General features: G+C 38.5%; 1 protein-coding gene across 1 annotated transcript; it reads left to right on the top strand.

The window, feature by feature from the left end:
- Positions 1 to 465: 465 nt before the first annotated feature.
- lgi1b (leucine-rich, glioma inactivated 1b) lies at positions 466 to 15,409 on the top strand. The gene is made up of 10 exons (XM_084740249.1): positions 466 to 1,503; positions 1,681 to 1,752; positions 4,052 to 4,123; positions 5,575 to 5,646; positions 9,060 to 9,131; positions 11,086 to 11,255; positions 11,397 to 11,561; positions 12,140 to 12,360; positions 12,877 to 13,123; positions 14,579 to 15,409. Exons 1-10 carry the CDS (start codon positions 1,292 to 1,294, stop codon positions 14,926 to 14,928), a joined length of 1,653 nt encoding a protein of 550 aa, XP_084596375.1. The 5' UTR covers positions 466 to 1,291; the 3' UTR covers positions 14,929 to 15,409.
- Positions 15,410 to 16,964: the final 1,555 nt, after the last annotated feature.

Here is a 16,964-nt window from a genome sequence, read left to right as displayed (position 1 = left end):
AAATTACACTGATTAATTGCCAGTTCGGGATCATATCTGTTATTTCCGCTGAGGGGGAGTACGGAGAGGATGCACGTTGTCGTTTGATGTATAGGTCGAAAATAAAGAGGGTATTATGCTATTTGAATGTTTCTGTATAATTGAGTCTCCGGGTTATTTGAGGTGGCAGAGGTGAAAGTTCGCCTCAGTCTGGGAACAGAAGCCCAGTGTTTCATGACTTTTCCACGACCCACTGAACTCAACAAAAGACTCAATGTGGGGCTGAAGAAGGAGCGGAAGTGAGAGACAAACGCTATAAAGTGTAAGAATGACTCTCATCCTTTGTTGTCTTAAGATATTTATGAAATTCAGCGCTGCGTTATGCCATGTATCATGTATGTTATTCCACAGAGCATTATCATATTTCATAATAATTCATTATTCATACTGGGCCTTAATATAAAAATAAAAAAAATAAAAAAGATAAAATAATACTTTAATTAGGCTATTGCTATTCCTTTTAAGGGTGTTTGCATAATGGGAACCTTCACGAGGTCATACTTTATCAACCATTTTTTACACCACAATGTCACTGAATTAATATTACATGTTTATTTTAAACTATACGCTATAAACACATCTTCTTTTCACAGTTAATGTCATTATTATGCCAAAGCCGGGAAGAAAAGCCTGTGAATGAGTGAGGCAGGTGCATTTGCACAGAGCCTCATGAATAGCCGCTTCCCATTAACCATGCGCGGCTCTGAAGCGCGCATAAATAATAGCTGGCACTGCTGATAAAAAAGCGCACCTTGGGGCCTCTCCCCCCTCTCCTCCTCCTCCTCCATCTCTCTCTCTTTCTTCCCTTCTCTTTCTGTCTCGGGGGAATTTACGCTTTTTATTTTTTTTTCCTTTCATGACTGCAACACAAGAAGAACTTATTTGTGCCCAGCAACCTAATAAGAAATAGACTTAATTTGGAGGAGCGTGTTTTATTTTGGAGATAATTCCTTTTTATTACAAAAAAAATCTGAGACTGCTCATGTCCTGTCTGTCCCGCATTTGTAATCCTGCGCCTTGCAGAACGAATCCGCTGGACTGGTGCCTTCCTATTGAGACGCAAGAAGCATAGACACAAGCCTGCATCAGGGCGCAACAACACCAACAAACAAGACAGACGAATATATATATTTTTTTAAAAAATCCCAAAACACTTAATGTTGCTTTTCTAAACCCGGCGTTACAAATCGTGGAGAATTTTGCAGAGAAGTTGCATGTGCAGGAGTGATAGTCCTCGACCGGGACAGAAGGAATGGGATACCCGGGCAGAGCAGTGAGAGGATGGAGAGGCTGGAAAGGATGGACGCTCCTGGTTTGGGTCGCCGCTGTCAGCTTGGCTTCAGCAGATGGACGGAGAGTGAGACAGCCCAGATGCCCCGTTGGATGTACCTGCACGAAAGACAATGCCCTGTGTGAGAATGTCCGATCTGTGCCTCACACTTTCCCCTCCGACGTCGTTTCCCTGTGAGTGCCCCTGCACCTGAATAGACTCTTGATTTTATTGTGTCATTTAATATGGTGTATTGTCAGGAAAGCTTATGGAAATATTCTGTCTCTGCCTCTCATCACACACACGTCTGCTCTTTATTATACTTTCAGATGATTTTGACTTTAATATATGGTCTCTCTTCAACCATATAGATCTTTTGTCAAGTCTGGATTTAATGAAATCACAGGAGGAAGCTTTGTTCACACTCCTGCCCTGCAATTGCTGTGAGTATTTATCTATCTATCTATCTATCTATCTATCTATCTATCTATCTATCTATCTATCTGTGTTCAGTGTTCAAACAATGAGTCAGGAGCTCCCCAGAGGACTTGTATTGAAGCAGATTTAAAGGGGGATTCTCTGTAATGGTGTCAGGATTATGCAATAGACCACATGGCTACAGCCACTAAACAGCAGGGGTTGGGGAGAGAGCAGCCATGTGTGTGTTTAATGAAAATGTTCTTTTATTTCCAAATAGCTATAGCACTTAGAGAAAAGAGGATAACAGCAAAATCATAGCTGTGCACATGATTATTTCTTTTAGGCTGATGCTATTAACACCCAGCTGTCACCAGCCAACTATTTGCACCTGGGGTGTATATAGCCAATGTGGTTATTTACACCCGCATGTATATAGCCTAGCATGGCAGAGATAAGCACCAATAGTGTCCATAGCCAACAATGCTATTTGCACCCAGGGTGTGTAGCCAATGTGGCCATTTACACCCAGGTATATGTAGCCTACCAAGGCAGAGACTAGCATCCATAGCCAAAAATGCTACTTGCACCAAGGGTGTATAGCAAGTGTGGCTATTTGCATCTAGTGGCTGGCAGAGTTAAGCACCCAGGTATCAGTAGCCAAAATTGCTATTTGCACTCAGAATGTAAATAGCCATTGTGGCTATTTAACAGCAAGGGGTAAATAGCTTAAAAGCTGCAGTGTGACTAATGTCACTTTGGTACAAATAGACATTCTGTTTCTATTATGCATCTTGGTGTATAATAGATTCTATTGAGTAATTTGTTTTTGCCAATCCACAAATAAACAGCAAGGTCAGGCTTAACTGCGCTAATCACACTTAACAGCACGCTGTCACCAAGCATCACTTTGTCTCAGCAGAACATTTTTCTGGCATCGGTGCCTCCATATGCTCAGATGACACTAAATCAGTCTGGATGTGTATGAGGGTTCGTGACCAGAAGGAGGATAAATTTAACTGTAAAGAGAATGGGTTGCATCGGCCCCTCTGTCATTATTTACTGCCAAGGTGACCTGGAGAATCTTAACCTCTGTTAAAGTGGTACTTAATCAATTAGGCTTCCCTGTGGCCAACATTGTGGGTGTAAAGGGCTGCTGGTTTGCTGGGCATGCAGTGAGCAATAGGCATGAGGAGTATTTCCAATGTTTTGACATCTTGGAATAAAAAGGTCTTGCCATCTTTGGAATTTAAATATTAAATGTTTTGAAATATTAAGATTTAACTTATTGTGAGGAAGGATTCAACCAACAGTGGACATTCAGATTTACAGTGTTTTAAAGGAAAGGCCTACAAGTTCTCATAATAAGATTCAGTGTAGGTGTACAATATATTGCTGGTGGACACTATTCTTGCATGAGTGGTTTAAAGGACAACTCAGACACATGTGGGAGGAGGCATCCATTTCTCTCTTTCATTCATTCCATGAAAACATGTAGGAGTGAGCTGCCATTTCTCTGTATCATTCATTTACTTCATTCTTTAACCACATACTGTGGGTAGAGGTGCTGAATGAGTCTGTTGTCTGTTACAGTAACTCTCACATCCTGTATGTTTCTCTGCCTTGGTCCAGTATAAAATGTATAGGGATTTATCGGCAGAACACAACAGAAAATTAATATAGTATTCAAAAGTATATTTTCATTAGTGTATAATTACCAAAAAATATTTTAGAATGAGCTGTTTATATTTACGGAGGGCACGGGTCCTCTTCTACAGAGTGCACCATGTTGCATCGCCATGTTTCTACAGTAGCCCATGTTGCAATATGTTTGCAATCTGAAAGCTCACTGCTAGATGCCACTAAATCCTACACACTGGTCCTTTAAAGGAAGTGATGCTGGTGCTGGTAATAGACAACAATAAATCTGAACGTTTATCACAATATGATCACAGTAAATGAGTTTAAAGATACACTTTTTTTGGATTTCTAAATCTAAAAGATTCAAGTTTATCTAAGCAAGGAAAGTAAATTATCTGAACAATAGATTAGTAGTTGGAAAAACTTTTCAAAACTTGAGAGTTAGGTTGGGCTCCAAACTCAAAAATCTATTGCAGTAAGTTGCCTCGAAATATTCCGCTTTTCTTGTTTTTACGGTGTGTAAGTTCAACCCAGTTTACCACTGACTTCTGAATCATGAACAACAATAAAGTTTGGGATTTAGGAACACTGTGGGAACTATAATGAAACCTAGAACTGTACTCTATCTTTAAATTATACACTAATTCTGCTGGGCTTCTTGTTTGTTTGTTTTTTTCTTCACAGATTGTTCACAGCAAATTCATTTGACCTAATTGATGAAGATGCATTCCTGGGTTTACCACATCTTGAATATCTGTAAGTGTTTATAATTAATTTTGAAATATACATTATACATCTGTGTAATGAAGTGTTATAAAATGTGCAAACCGTTTACCAGTTGCATACTCTAATATTAGAACTGTGCTAATGGTAACTGATGCAAGGCACACAACAATGAACATCAATCAAACACACCTTTACTGTAGTAACCTGCAAAGTCGTTTTCTCTAAAGATTTAGTAGTCCTTTTTTCACACTGTCCTTATTGTTGTTTTCTTATAACATACCTTTAAGAAACAAAAAATAGTTTGGGAATAGTTTGGATTCTTTTCTTCTTTTCATTACATGGATACACACACACACACACACACACACACACACACACACACACACACACTTGGTGCAAGTAGAGTGTATCTCTACCTGCACTAATATTGGATAAAATAAATAAATAAAACAATATTTCCCCACATTGTTCACAATTTCTTTCAGAGTAAACCCTGCAATTCCATTTTTCATATTATTTATGAGCAGTTCCCAGAGCTGAACAAAATCTTACCACTTGCGGTTTCAGTCCAGACTGACACAGTCTGAAAGTCACTTATCCACATTTTCAGTGATGGTGTGTTCACACTCTTCCAACGCAGTGCAGTAGCCCTCCTGACGTGAAGAAGTCCAAAGTCCTGGCTTGGGTCCAAACGTTCAAATCCACCCACTCGACTGATCTGACTGTTTCATCGAAGTGCAACGAGTTGACGATTCCATTTGATATCAGACTACCAAAGTCAAAAAGTTTAATTTGTTTGGATGTTCATCTAAAATCTTTTGAATATATTCCAGGCACACAGAATTTGGCATTTCGAGGGGCTTTTGTATTACATCTCTGACAAACATTTCTTAATATCTTGCCAGAAGTTTTGGATCATTGAACATTCTCGTAGATGGTGAAATAGAGAGATTTATTACATTCTATTTTATTTTTCATTTTAGCTGCAACCCCACATAAAAGTCAAGCAATATTGGCATGTCTGCTGGCTTTGTAGAGACTGTACACACCCATGTTTCACCCACAGAGGTGTTTTCACTTATGAAGCCTGATTCAGGGCAGACAATTTACATCTTTAAGATTCTTATTTGTTCATATATTTTGCTGACCTTATGTACAGTAATCCCCAGCCTAACTCCACCCAACACCAACCAGAGCACAAGTGTAATTAGCTATGGTAGAATGAACACCGGTTTGGTTGTGCGGGGCCTTCAAAGTATACATAATTCATCTGGACATTTTTTCCTGTGTGAATATACTGGATGCAAAACTCTCTGTAAATGCTGTCAACCTCTCACAGCTGCAAAGGAAGAAGACATGCAGAAAGTTATAGGATTTCAGTTTTTATTGTCACAAATTATTTAATATTGTCTGTGACTGCTTACATGGTGTTTGTCAGTCTTGATCTGTGGAAATGCTGATGAAATATGTCTCATTCACAGATTTATTGAAAATAACAAAATTGCATCGATATCTCCATTTGCGTTCCGGGGCCTGAAAGCACTGATACATCTGTAAGTATGTTGATTCTGTCATGGCTAAAACTTTCTTCCTTCTTTGTGGGAACTTGATTCACTGTATCTGTTCATTCTTCCTCCCTTCCTCTTTATTTTTTAAAACATATTACTGTATCCTTACTTGCTAATCAGTAACGATCCGTGCAGCCATTTTCATATCCTCTGGTTAAGTTTCTTTCTCACTGAGAGAGGTAATGTGATCTTAGTATTTAAGATGTTCTTGCATAAAACAGTGCATCAAATTCCTGTTTTTTCTCTCTGTATCACTTTGTCAGTGTCTGAAATGCAAAGGTAGGCAGAAGTTCTGCTGCCAGTGGTGATGTCCAAGGTTACTGCCTGAAGGTGTCAGCTGGATCAGGTTGCTGAAGGGCAGCAAGCAGCAGTTGTTTTTGTTTTTTACATAAAAAATATGACAGACTTTGTAACTTTAACTGTCATATAAATTCTTTTTTCTTAATATGTCGCTTTTGGTATTGATTTTGAAAAATAATGCTATTGATAATGATGTGGGGTCTATTGTAAATGTGATAAGTAACATAATGTATTTGTGTTTATGGTTTTTAGGAAATATGCCCTAACATATCATTACTTGTTTACAGAAATGATAAAACCTTAATACAGAAGTCAGCCAAACAACAGTTTAGATAGTGTTATTGTGAACAATGTTTCATATGCCTGAACTGCAAAGCTCGCCAAAACTGAGGATAGGTGAGAATGTGAGTGACCTGTAGGTCATGACTAAATATAACTGTACCGTAACCCTAAACCGAGTGACCTATAATCTGCCCTTTACTCTCTGACAGGCTGTTCAGAAGACATTTTGGGTTTCTGCAGTGAAGCAGCCAAATGTACTTGCATTATATGTGATTTAAAGCATGAATGGATGGGTAACTTTTAACTCTTTCACTTTTACCGTGTAGAGGAACAAACTCAAGAGATGTGAAAGCTTTAACGCTCTATCAGCACTTATTCATGCATGCTTTAGGTGAAAGAATGTAAAGGGTTCATTAACAAAACCTTATATCAAGTCACCAAGTCATGTTTTTTTATTGTGCAGAAACGTGTTGTTGGTTTGTTTGAGTTAAGAATGACATTTATCTGTTTTTGCAAATTAATTCTTCATGTACAATATAACTAGGATGATAAGACAAAGATGCATCATTAAAACTGCAAATATTAGTGCCAGTTGCAGCACCTACCTCACATTAGTATCAGACTACCTGGGGAGGAAGGAAGTCAGATTAGTTAGAAATAATGGGATATCTCAAAATAATAGGTTAAATGCATTAATGTGAGAGAGCCCTGGGTGTCATAACTGTCTGCATTCATTTGTAACTTGAGCACTGATAGATACGAATGACACTGTGAAGCTGTCAGAGAGCATGAGGAACTGTTCCTCTGATGACTCTTGCAGCAGACATTATAGTAATACGGTACATTTAGGCCAAGAAGTGCTGCACAATTTGAAATGGACTTTCTGATCTGATCTTTCTAAAATGATAAAAAAAAAAAAAAAAATTAACTAGAACTTTTAACTAGAAAAGATGCTAAATGTGTTTTATACTAATACTTGTGATATCTTGTATTGTTAAAGGCATAGTTTTAAGAAATACATTTATTCATTTTCTTGCCAAGAGTTACGTGACAATATCAATACAACTGTCAATCTGTCTGTACAATAGCTACAGACGTATTATGCAATTTGTTTAATCAGCACAAAAACATGACAAGTTGTGGTTTTATGGTGGGTTATGTGCTGGAGCAATGACTTCCTGGAGGACTGAGCTTAAGGTGAGGTTGCTAGGCAGCCAGCTGTGACTCCAGGAAGTCCCTTTCCTGGTATCAGACACATGACTGTTTACACTCTGTTTCCATCTAAAATCTGACAGTGCTCCCACTCTAACAGATTTCCCTTTGGGAGGGGGGTTTGATTTTCCACAACCGGTCACTAGAGGCCAACATACAGCTTGACAACACTTGACAAAGCTTGACAATGATGTTAGCCTTACCCCTACCACTGATTGGCTAATAGTTAATCAGCCCTGCAACACTCACCGGATCAATTAGTTTTTCAAGAGGCTGTTGTTTCATGTCATGATGTCAGTCAGTTCAGTGGTATGGGTGGATTCAAAGGTCTGTAACCATGCAAGGAAGTCACCGCTTCCAGCCAAGGAATAGTCCGGCACATAACCCCCATGTAAAACCACAACTTGTCATTCTGTTTGTCTTCAGTTTTTGTACAAATAGAGGTGCTGGTTGTTTGCTTGTGGCCAGAGCCAGGCTGTTTACCAACAGAACATGTCACTGATAAAATATGTAGCTAAACAAAGAGTTTCCACAGAGTCCATGTTCTGTTTCATTGTTGTCATGCATAATCATAGCAAAGCTGCAATTTTACTGTAAACCTGAGGGAAAAGTTCCCATGGGAATCTTGTTACAGTAAAAGATCAGCCCATAATGATTGTTTGGACAAGTCTTATCCAACCTTCAGTCTAGTCTCATATGTACGACAGCTACAAATGTCAAGATTCACTACTAAGATCCATTCTGACATGACTCAGACTTGCGACCACATGGTGAGATAAAGTGCTCTTTTCCTGTTCCATGGATACTTGCACTGGTTTCAGAGGAAAGTAAACAAACAAAAATGGTGAATAAATGCATTCAAGCCTTTTAAATGCCTCACATACAGTAAATACATTATTAAAGGGCACAGGCAGCGCTCTGCTGCTCTATCCTCATCTGTTTGGAGAGTGCGTTCTTGCACAAACCCAAAGCAAAATGGCCTCTCTCCCTGGAAAACCGACTCTCAGATAAATAATGCAGCCTTCATGAATTACGATGACATTTCACTTCATTCACATCTCCTTCTGGTTTGAAGTTCAGTCCTTTGCTCACAAATGAAATGGGGCCAGTTTTGGTTGGTTGGTTTTAACAGGCTGGCAGAGATATTATCCAAATTACGGCCTTGGAAAAGAGAAGAGCACGGTTTAAGCTGGTTGTAAACATAAAAAAGTAATACTGCTTTCTGTGTAAGTAATATTAAGGCAGTGAAATATTACCATCTACATACCCATGTAATGGATAGGCTTGGAACAGCATGTCACCCTTTTCTAACAGATGATATTCTTTCCCTGTACTCAGTATAATTGCTGTCCCTTGATTAATGAATCACTAATGATTTAAATTTCCTTTTTATTTCACCACTTAGCCTTTTGTCCCATGAATATTGTCAGGGTATTGAGATTCTGACTTGTGCTTCACTTACATTTGGCTGCTTGTATTTTTTTGCACAAGTCAAGCCTTTAATGCAGAGTAATGACTCAATGTCAATTATGTGCAGAGACTAGAGACAGTCTACCTCTAATTCAATCACTGTGTGTATTATTTTTTTTCTATTTGTCGATTAGGAGTCTGGCTTACAACAACCTTGAGACGCTGCCCAAAGATGTCTTCAAGGGCATGGACGCTTTGACCAAAGTGTGAGTTCAGGCTGTCTTTCACTTAGACGGATGTTTTGTTGAGACATGGACTGTAAAATAAACCATTTGTTTTACCCTAAAAAAAAAAGTTAGTGTGCAGCCTTCCCTAAAATTTGAAGTTGACTGAATCTAAAAAGACAAGATGAGGTAATTTTGTAATTATTGAAAATAAATAAGTTTTTTAGTCAAATGTACTTGATATTAATGCAGTTGTACTTGAGAAAACATGTTCATTAAGCTGAAAGTCTGCTAATATGCTTATCATGTCTCCTTTCAACTTAATTCAGTGAGTTGATTTAACTCTATAGAATACATCATTCAACTCATTATTTCAAGTCAAGATTTTCATTTAGAAAAATTAGCATTTTTAAGTACTGAAATGTTCTGAACATAAACACTAGAAATTTTAAGTTTAATTATCTTGAATAAGTAAAATGGTTATATTTATGTTAAGTTAATGAGAAATATTACAGTGTAGTAATGGTTTAAATAATAATTTTCCTTATATAGAGAGTCTATAACAGCCATTTCTGTGGATTAATTAGTGTGTAACTCTGATAATACTCAAGTAGTGGAACAGTAGTACTCAAATGTTTTCACTGGGGAGGAGTGGGAGTGGATTTATGGCAAATGTTGAGCATAATCTTCATTTGTTTTCCTCCTCTTTTTTTAAACTGTGGGATTAAGCACAGAAATGTTTTGAGGCCATGGTGCAGAGAAGGAAAGGAAAAGAATTCCCACACCGGAGGATGTAAAAGTAAGAAGCCTGGGAAGAAATAAGAGGAAACATAGTAAGAAAATAAAAGATTGTGGAGGAAGCAATTCCCTGCTGCAACAGAGAAAAGAAAAAGAAGATAAAGATGTAAAGGAGAGCGAAGGAAAGCTTGGGTTAGAATGCCAGAATGTCAGGGTAAATGGTAAACAAGTCAATTACAGAGAAAAGAATTGGATCCTCGCTGCCACAATCAGATGGAATAACGCAGACTACAGGGTGTGTGTGTGTGTGTCTTTGGATTCAATACACACATCCAAGGTCGACAGCAATTCAGACTGAGAGTGGGCGACGAGAACAGACTACTTAGGAGATAGGACACTTGTTTGGCTTCTTTGGCTGGAAGCCAAAGTACAGCCAAGGAGTGGAGAGACAGGCGGCAGAACAGTAAGCACAGACTAAACAGGGACTTGGAAATAAAAAACATATGTTCAACATACATGGTTTGGTAACACTTTATATTATGGTCCTTGTAATAAGCATTAGTTAATAGGTAGTAAAGCCCTAGTGCTCAATACTTATTAACCTTAATCAGACATTGTTCTCACTTAAGATCTAATTGCTGTGAAAAGCATGGATAACTGTTAATAAGTGCATAATAAAGGACTTATTAACCTTAGTATGGCATTGTTTTTGTGTTAGATCCAACAGCTACAGAAGCACAGATAACTGCTAATATGTGTATTATTAACTTTTAATAATTGCAAAATAGAAGACTTATTTACATTAAGAAGTCATTTTACTAACTTTAGATCCAGTAGCTGTGTTAATAAGTGCATAGTTAACTGCTCATAAAAGCATAATTAATTTTGTATTGATCTTAATAGAGCAACCACAAAATGATTAGGTTAATCATCTTATAAGGAGTTAACTCATTAACTTATCACAAGCATCTTTATATATACTGCTCTCAATATATGCTTATAAACATGTTTATGATGCAGTTATTAACATCTATATAAAATTATCCACACCCAATAATGTCAATGAGCATCTTATAAGGCCTTGTCAAGGCCTCTTTACTTATCACCTAATGCCTTATAAAGACGTGTAAGGGCCTTATTACTTATTAATGCTCATCACAAGGACCTAAAGTAAAGTGCGACCTATGTTTCAGTGGTGAATATCAACAAATACATTTATCTGTTCACTGATGTCCATGTGATCCATCCATGCATGCAGGGATCTACGGGGCAACAACCTGATATGCGACTGTAAATTGAAGTGGTTGGTGGAGTGGATGCACCACACTAACGCCACCCTGGACCAGATCTACTGCAGCGGTCCGCCCATTCACCAGGAGAAATTGCTCAATGACCTGCTGCCACATTCTTTTGACTGCATCACAGCAGGTATCATCTTCCTGTGTCTGGCCGCCTGCCATTGAAATTTTACTCTAACAATGCTCCTCTATTACCTGTTATCTGCCGTGCCCTTTTCACGCTGCTTTTCTTACTGTCATGTCTTCTTTCTTATGTCTCATTCACTGTCAGAGTTTGCCTCTTATCAGTCACTGAAGTTTGAGTCCATTTCAGTGGAAGCGTTCAGCTTTGGCACAGATCAATTTGTTGTGTTTGCCCAACCATTTGCTGGGACGTGCAGCTTCCTTGAATGGGACCATGTAGAGATGACCTTCAGATTATATGACACCATTGAAAGTAAGTTCATAAACAAGTAAAGAGCATTGATCATAAAGATGTCATTAAGTTTTATTACACTGTCAAATGCTTTTATTACAATATCATGAATAATGTTCTGGACATCAACAAAGATGTTATCATTTGGACAATTTGGACATCATGAAGATGCCATTAAATGTTAGAAAACAATTACAGAGTGCAGTACTAAAGTGATTGATTTAATAATTGATAATAATGATATAATGATTTAATATAATGTTAAAACATAAAGCTAAACCGTTTCTGATGATGTCAAGTTGTTATAATAAAGACATTGACAGGTTATGTTGTCTTGGTTATTGTCAAGTTATCATAACAAAGACATCTGAAACAATGTCAACTTTGCAAAAAAAGGACACAATTGATCAAATGACACTTAGAATCATAAACATTCATAAAGACTTTGTCATGACATGGTTATGACAGTGTAATGACTGTCTTATGCACACCACTGCAAATAAAGTGTTACCAACAAATGCCAGTAGGCTGCATATATTACTTTAATGTTACAGTAATGATCATCTGTCTAGTGTTAATACTCCTCTTTCCTTGTTCAGGCACCTCCACTGTGGTCTGCAAACCTATGGTGATCGACAGCCACCTCTTTGTCATCGTGGCCCAGTTGTTCGGGGGCTCGCACATTTACAAACGTGACACCTCCGCTAACAAGTTCATCAAGATCCAGGACATTGACATCCTGAAGATTCGCAAACCTAACGACATTGAGACATTCATGATCGACGGAGAGTCTTTCTTTGTCATCGCTGACAGCTCTAAGGTTGGCATCTTTCTGGCTTGTCCGGTACTCAAACGTAACTGAATTAATCGGGGCATGAAGACGCACTCTATGGTATCTGATCACATTATAATGTGCAGGTGTTTCTGTTATTGTGTCCAGCCCCTGCATGTATACTGCTCCTCTAAATTAGTCTTCCCAGTTCACACCATGTCAGCCAGTCCGTCCCCCTGGCGTCCTTCTTTGCAGCATGTTGGTTTGCGTCTGCTCTGGCTGATTACACTGGCGTTGCCAAATGTTCACATATGCTCTCACATATGTTTGGGGACACTGAGGCGCGTGTACACACACACACACACACACACACACACACACACACACACACACACACACACACACACACACACACACACTCATCTTTGGCCCCATACTTTCAATTCTTGTTGTGTTATTATGACAAAAAATGAGAGTATGAGGCCTGTTTTTGTAGATCAGTATTAATCACTTAGCCACAAATTTGGTTGTTACAGTGACCTTTTGTACATCTTCCTCTCACAGGCCGGCTCCACAACAGTGTACAAATGGAATGGCAATGGGTTCTACTCCCACCAGTCCCTTCATCCATGGTACCGCGACACAGATGTTGAATATGTGGAGATCTCCAACAAACCCCACTTGATCTTGTCCAGCAGCTCGCAAAGGCCTGTCGTCTACCAGTGGAACAGGAGCCAGAAACAGTTTGACCGCAGGACTGACATACCAGACATGGAGGACGTCTTCTCCGTCAAACACTTTCAGGTCAAAGGTGAGCGCTGCAGCTTGTATAGCGGCATATGTACATACACTGGGTTTATTTTTGCTCACTAAAAAGACATTTTGAACACTGCAAGCAATTTGTAAGCATATAGTATCAGTGTCAGCTGGTGGGAGTTAGTTTGGCCTTGGTGGAGGATACTGCATATACAGTACATGTAGGCTAGATTTATTTAGATAGTTTAAAGTAGATTTAGAAACAGCTCCTTGTATGCCATCCTACGCCTGAAAGTGTTGCACTCAAATTTGTCTCAGTGGCTTTGCTGACTCGTGTTAGGGACTAGTCAAGTCAACTCGGGGTTTTACATACAAGTATCTGATACTAGCCCTAACCAGGAGTACATAGAAGAGGGAAACTCAACTGGTTTTCAAGGACAGAGAAACAGCTGGAAGGTGGGTTAGCTTACTGATTAGCAGACTAGCAGTTAGCCGGTCCTTAGACGCAAGCCTTGACACCACTGGTCATTGCTCTCTTATTGAGTGGCAAACGCACTAGTTCAGCTTAGGTTGATGATGGATGGATCCTTAAAAATAAAAGAGCTGTTAAATAGCCCCCCGACCAGACTGAGGTGGGTACAGTTTACCCACCTCTGCATTTACCACTACACCCCTATATGTATCACATTTCTACAAAAATAAATTTACTGCATACATACAAATGTGCATATCTTTTTTTCTTTGTACTACATTATTGTACATTATTAACTTTTACCAGTAAAGTTTTACCAACTGTTGAAATCTGAGATTAAAGCTCAGTGCAAAATGCCACCCAGCACAGCAGCGGACATTCTTGCATAATATAGTAAGCAATCAGTGTCAACAAAAAAGAGATTTGTAACAGAAGAAATATTAGCAGGATTGACTGCCACTGTGAAAAAAACACATAATACAATACATTTTGAGTAGTACAACTCACACAATGATAAAACTACGTTTCATTTTGGTGGAGTTACTGCCTTTTGCAATAACGCAATAAGGTTGTGATCCTCCATGAAACAGTTGTGACGGTTGTGCATACACTTTTGAGAAAGTTATGACTAAAATGAACTAAAACAATTAAGAAGAGCCTGACAGATGATGTGGTTATTGTGCAAGTTTGATGAGAAATTATATATACATACATACAATGACTCACACTCTTGGCTGTAATTTATTACACTTCAATTCCTTATTGCACAGCATGTCTTAGACATTAATTTTTAAGGCGGTAGGGGGAAATATAACTGTCTGCTGCCATAAAATCTGCCCATAAATCATTACTGTATAATATTTTCTGTATTTTTTCTTTCTGAAGGGACAGCTCATCTATTAGTGACTCTTTTCTAATAAGCTATGAATTATTTTGGGTTTACATAAACTGCTGTGTGAGCCTTTCTATTTCAGATCCAGATTTAGAAGCTGAATGTTTAAACTAAACAGTCCTGTGAATACTCTGTCCTTTTCAAAGGTGAGCTGTTTATATGCTTGACAAGATTCATCGGGGACTCCAAGGTGATGCGCTGGGACGGCGCCATGTTCAAGGAGGTCCAGACATTTCCTTCCCGTGGCTCTATGGTGTTCCAGCCTGTCTCCATCGGCAACTGGCAGTATGCCATCTTGGGCAGCGATTATTCACTGACGCAGGTCTACCAATGGGACACCAAGAGGGGCCAGTTTATCCCATCTCAGGAGCTGAATATCCAGGCGCCTCGTGCATTTTCTCTGGTTTCCATTGACGACAGGGTGTTCCTGCTCGCATCCAGCTTCAAGGGAAAAACTCAGATATACGAGCACCTCATGATCGATTTGAGTAATTAAACCCATTGTCATTTTGGGACAAATTATGTACACTACCTTTCAAATGTTTTCTTCTGTGATTCTGTTGAACCTGTCAGTCCCATTAGAATCCACCAGCAATTCCCACCAAGGACGTTTCAAGCAGAAGCTCAATTATCTAAAGTGGTATTTCAAACATAATTGATCCTTCCTAAATTCTGCTCAGCTTTCTCCTTTACTATTTCCTGTAGGCTTCTTAGATATGCTATGTTCCAGGCTTGTTTATGTTGAAAAGAAAAACAAATTTTGAAGATGGTTAAAAGATGGCGGGGCACCTATAGAGCAACATATAGTCCCATCTCAAGTTAGCTAATATTAACTAACATTATGTTAGCTAACTATCTAGCTAATCTACATCACTTGTAAGATAGCTAGTTAGCTAGTGTTGTGCTAACGTTAGCTAATTTAAGATGTGACGCTTTTACAGGTCGCTTAGCAAAATGGTTTAACCATCTTCAAAATTTTTATTTTTTTTTAACATAGACAAGCCTATAACATATTTTTGTACAGGAAAAAAGGAAATGAGAATGTTGACTGAGGTTAATTGAGCAAAAAGGGGTGGGACTTGGGAAGGGTCACTTAGGTTCGGTTGAGATTAAGGGGTTAAATTTGTCTTATATTGGTTATGATCATTAAGAGGTCTGACACTACTTCCATTAAACTGAAAATATTAAACAGTCCTTGATGCCTGTGTTCGGCAACCTACTTCATTTTGATGATATCCATGTATTTCCATCTTGATTTCTCACCAGTCGGGAATGCCTTATTCTCCATTTCAAAAATTCCACTCAAAGTGCGAGCTGACTATCTTTCAGGAAAAACAAGCTATAAAATCACTGCTATTTGTCTGTTATTCAACTGCAGGTGTACAGAATATATCTGCAACACCATGTTTTTATTGCTATTTTAGGAATCTGATAGCATAGATTTTGGAGTTTGGTAGTGCTAATAACCAGGCAATAATAGGGAAATATTCTTGAGGGAAAGAGGGAAAAGGGGGCAGTTTTACAGACACAAGAGAATTTTCTTTTCCTTTAAGATGTCTTTAAGTGAACAAAGCACTCCATAAAAATTGATATCAGACTAAGATGTCATTGAAAGAGATTATTCAGAATGGTTTGGGATTGTCTATGTACTGCAGTTGAAAACATTTCACCCTGTTTTGCTGACTGATGGAGAGTCCCAGGCGTTTAAATCTCTCAAAGATCACTACAAAGACCTTGAAAATAATACCAGCTTGCAACCAAATGTGGTTACAAATTCGACTACTTGCTCAGAGTTAAGTCTATTCTTCTTGCAAAATGTGGCAGCTACCGAAGCTGTGCTCCATCAGTCTGTTGTAATTACTGAACACTTAAAGGAGTGACCCTGGTGTATAAAATGGAGAATCCACTACACACTGTGAGAAAAAAAAAGACTTCTCTGTCCTGTCTACTCTATGGCCATCAGTTAAGCAAGACTGTGTGCATGATACAGTGTTGAGTCCTGATGAATGACTCGCTAGAAGCGTCCCACTGTGTCACCTAGCCCTCCCTCTTTCACTGCACTCTTGCCCCTTTTCTCCCTCATTGACAAAACCATTGTTGTCTTTACTCCGCAACTAAAAAGCCAACCACTGTGCAGCACCTAGTACCTGTGCTTTCACACGGTCCTCTTATTCTGACACAAAGGAAGCAGAGTTCTGATAACAATTAACAACTTCACTGACAACAATTTGCCAAATATAATGTTTACGTTTTTACAATACTGTGTAAAGTAATTTATATGATATTGCTTTTGTATGTAGAGGGGACCACACTCAATGTTTTATTTTCATAGATAGAGAAATTTGTGTAGATATAGAAAAAAAACAAAAACAAGGATCACCTCCTTAAATGCTGTGTAACATGCTACTTCTGCAAAACAGTAGGCTTACTTGTGTCAGTCTCTTTAGGTAAGGATAGAGGATGTTAGCTATTCCTTTGTCGTGTTGCTCATTGTATTTTCTGTACAGTAGGAATAAAATACTAAAACGCAAA

Source organism: Lutjanus erythropterus, chromosome 17, assembly GCF_056507025.1.
Source record: "Lutjanus erythropterus isolate fLutEry1 chromosome 17, fLutEry1.hap2, whole genome shotgun sequence".
NCBI lineage: Eukaryota > Metazoa > Chordata > Actinopteri > Lutjaniformes > Lutjanidae > Lutjanus > Lutjanus erythropterus.
This window is presented reverse-complemented; position numbering and strand designations above follow the sequence as displayed.

Bases quoted from the DNA above. Each gene is read 5' to 3' on its own strand.
- lgi1b (XM_084740249.1), top strand. From the start codon at position 1,292: ATGGGATACCCGGGCAGAGCAGTGAGAGGATGGAGAGGCTGGAAAGGA. The intron at 9,132-11,085 runs GTGAGTTCAGGC...CCATGCATGCAG, and splicing joins ATGGACGCTTTGACCAAAGT to GGATCTACGGGGCAACAACC. The intron at 11,562-12,139 runs GTAAGTTCATAA...TTCCTTGTTCAG, and splicing joins ATTATATGACACCATTGAAA to GCACCTCCACTGTGGTCTGC.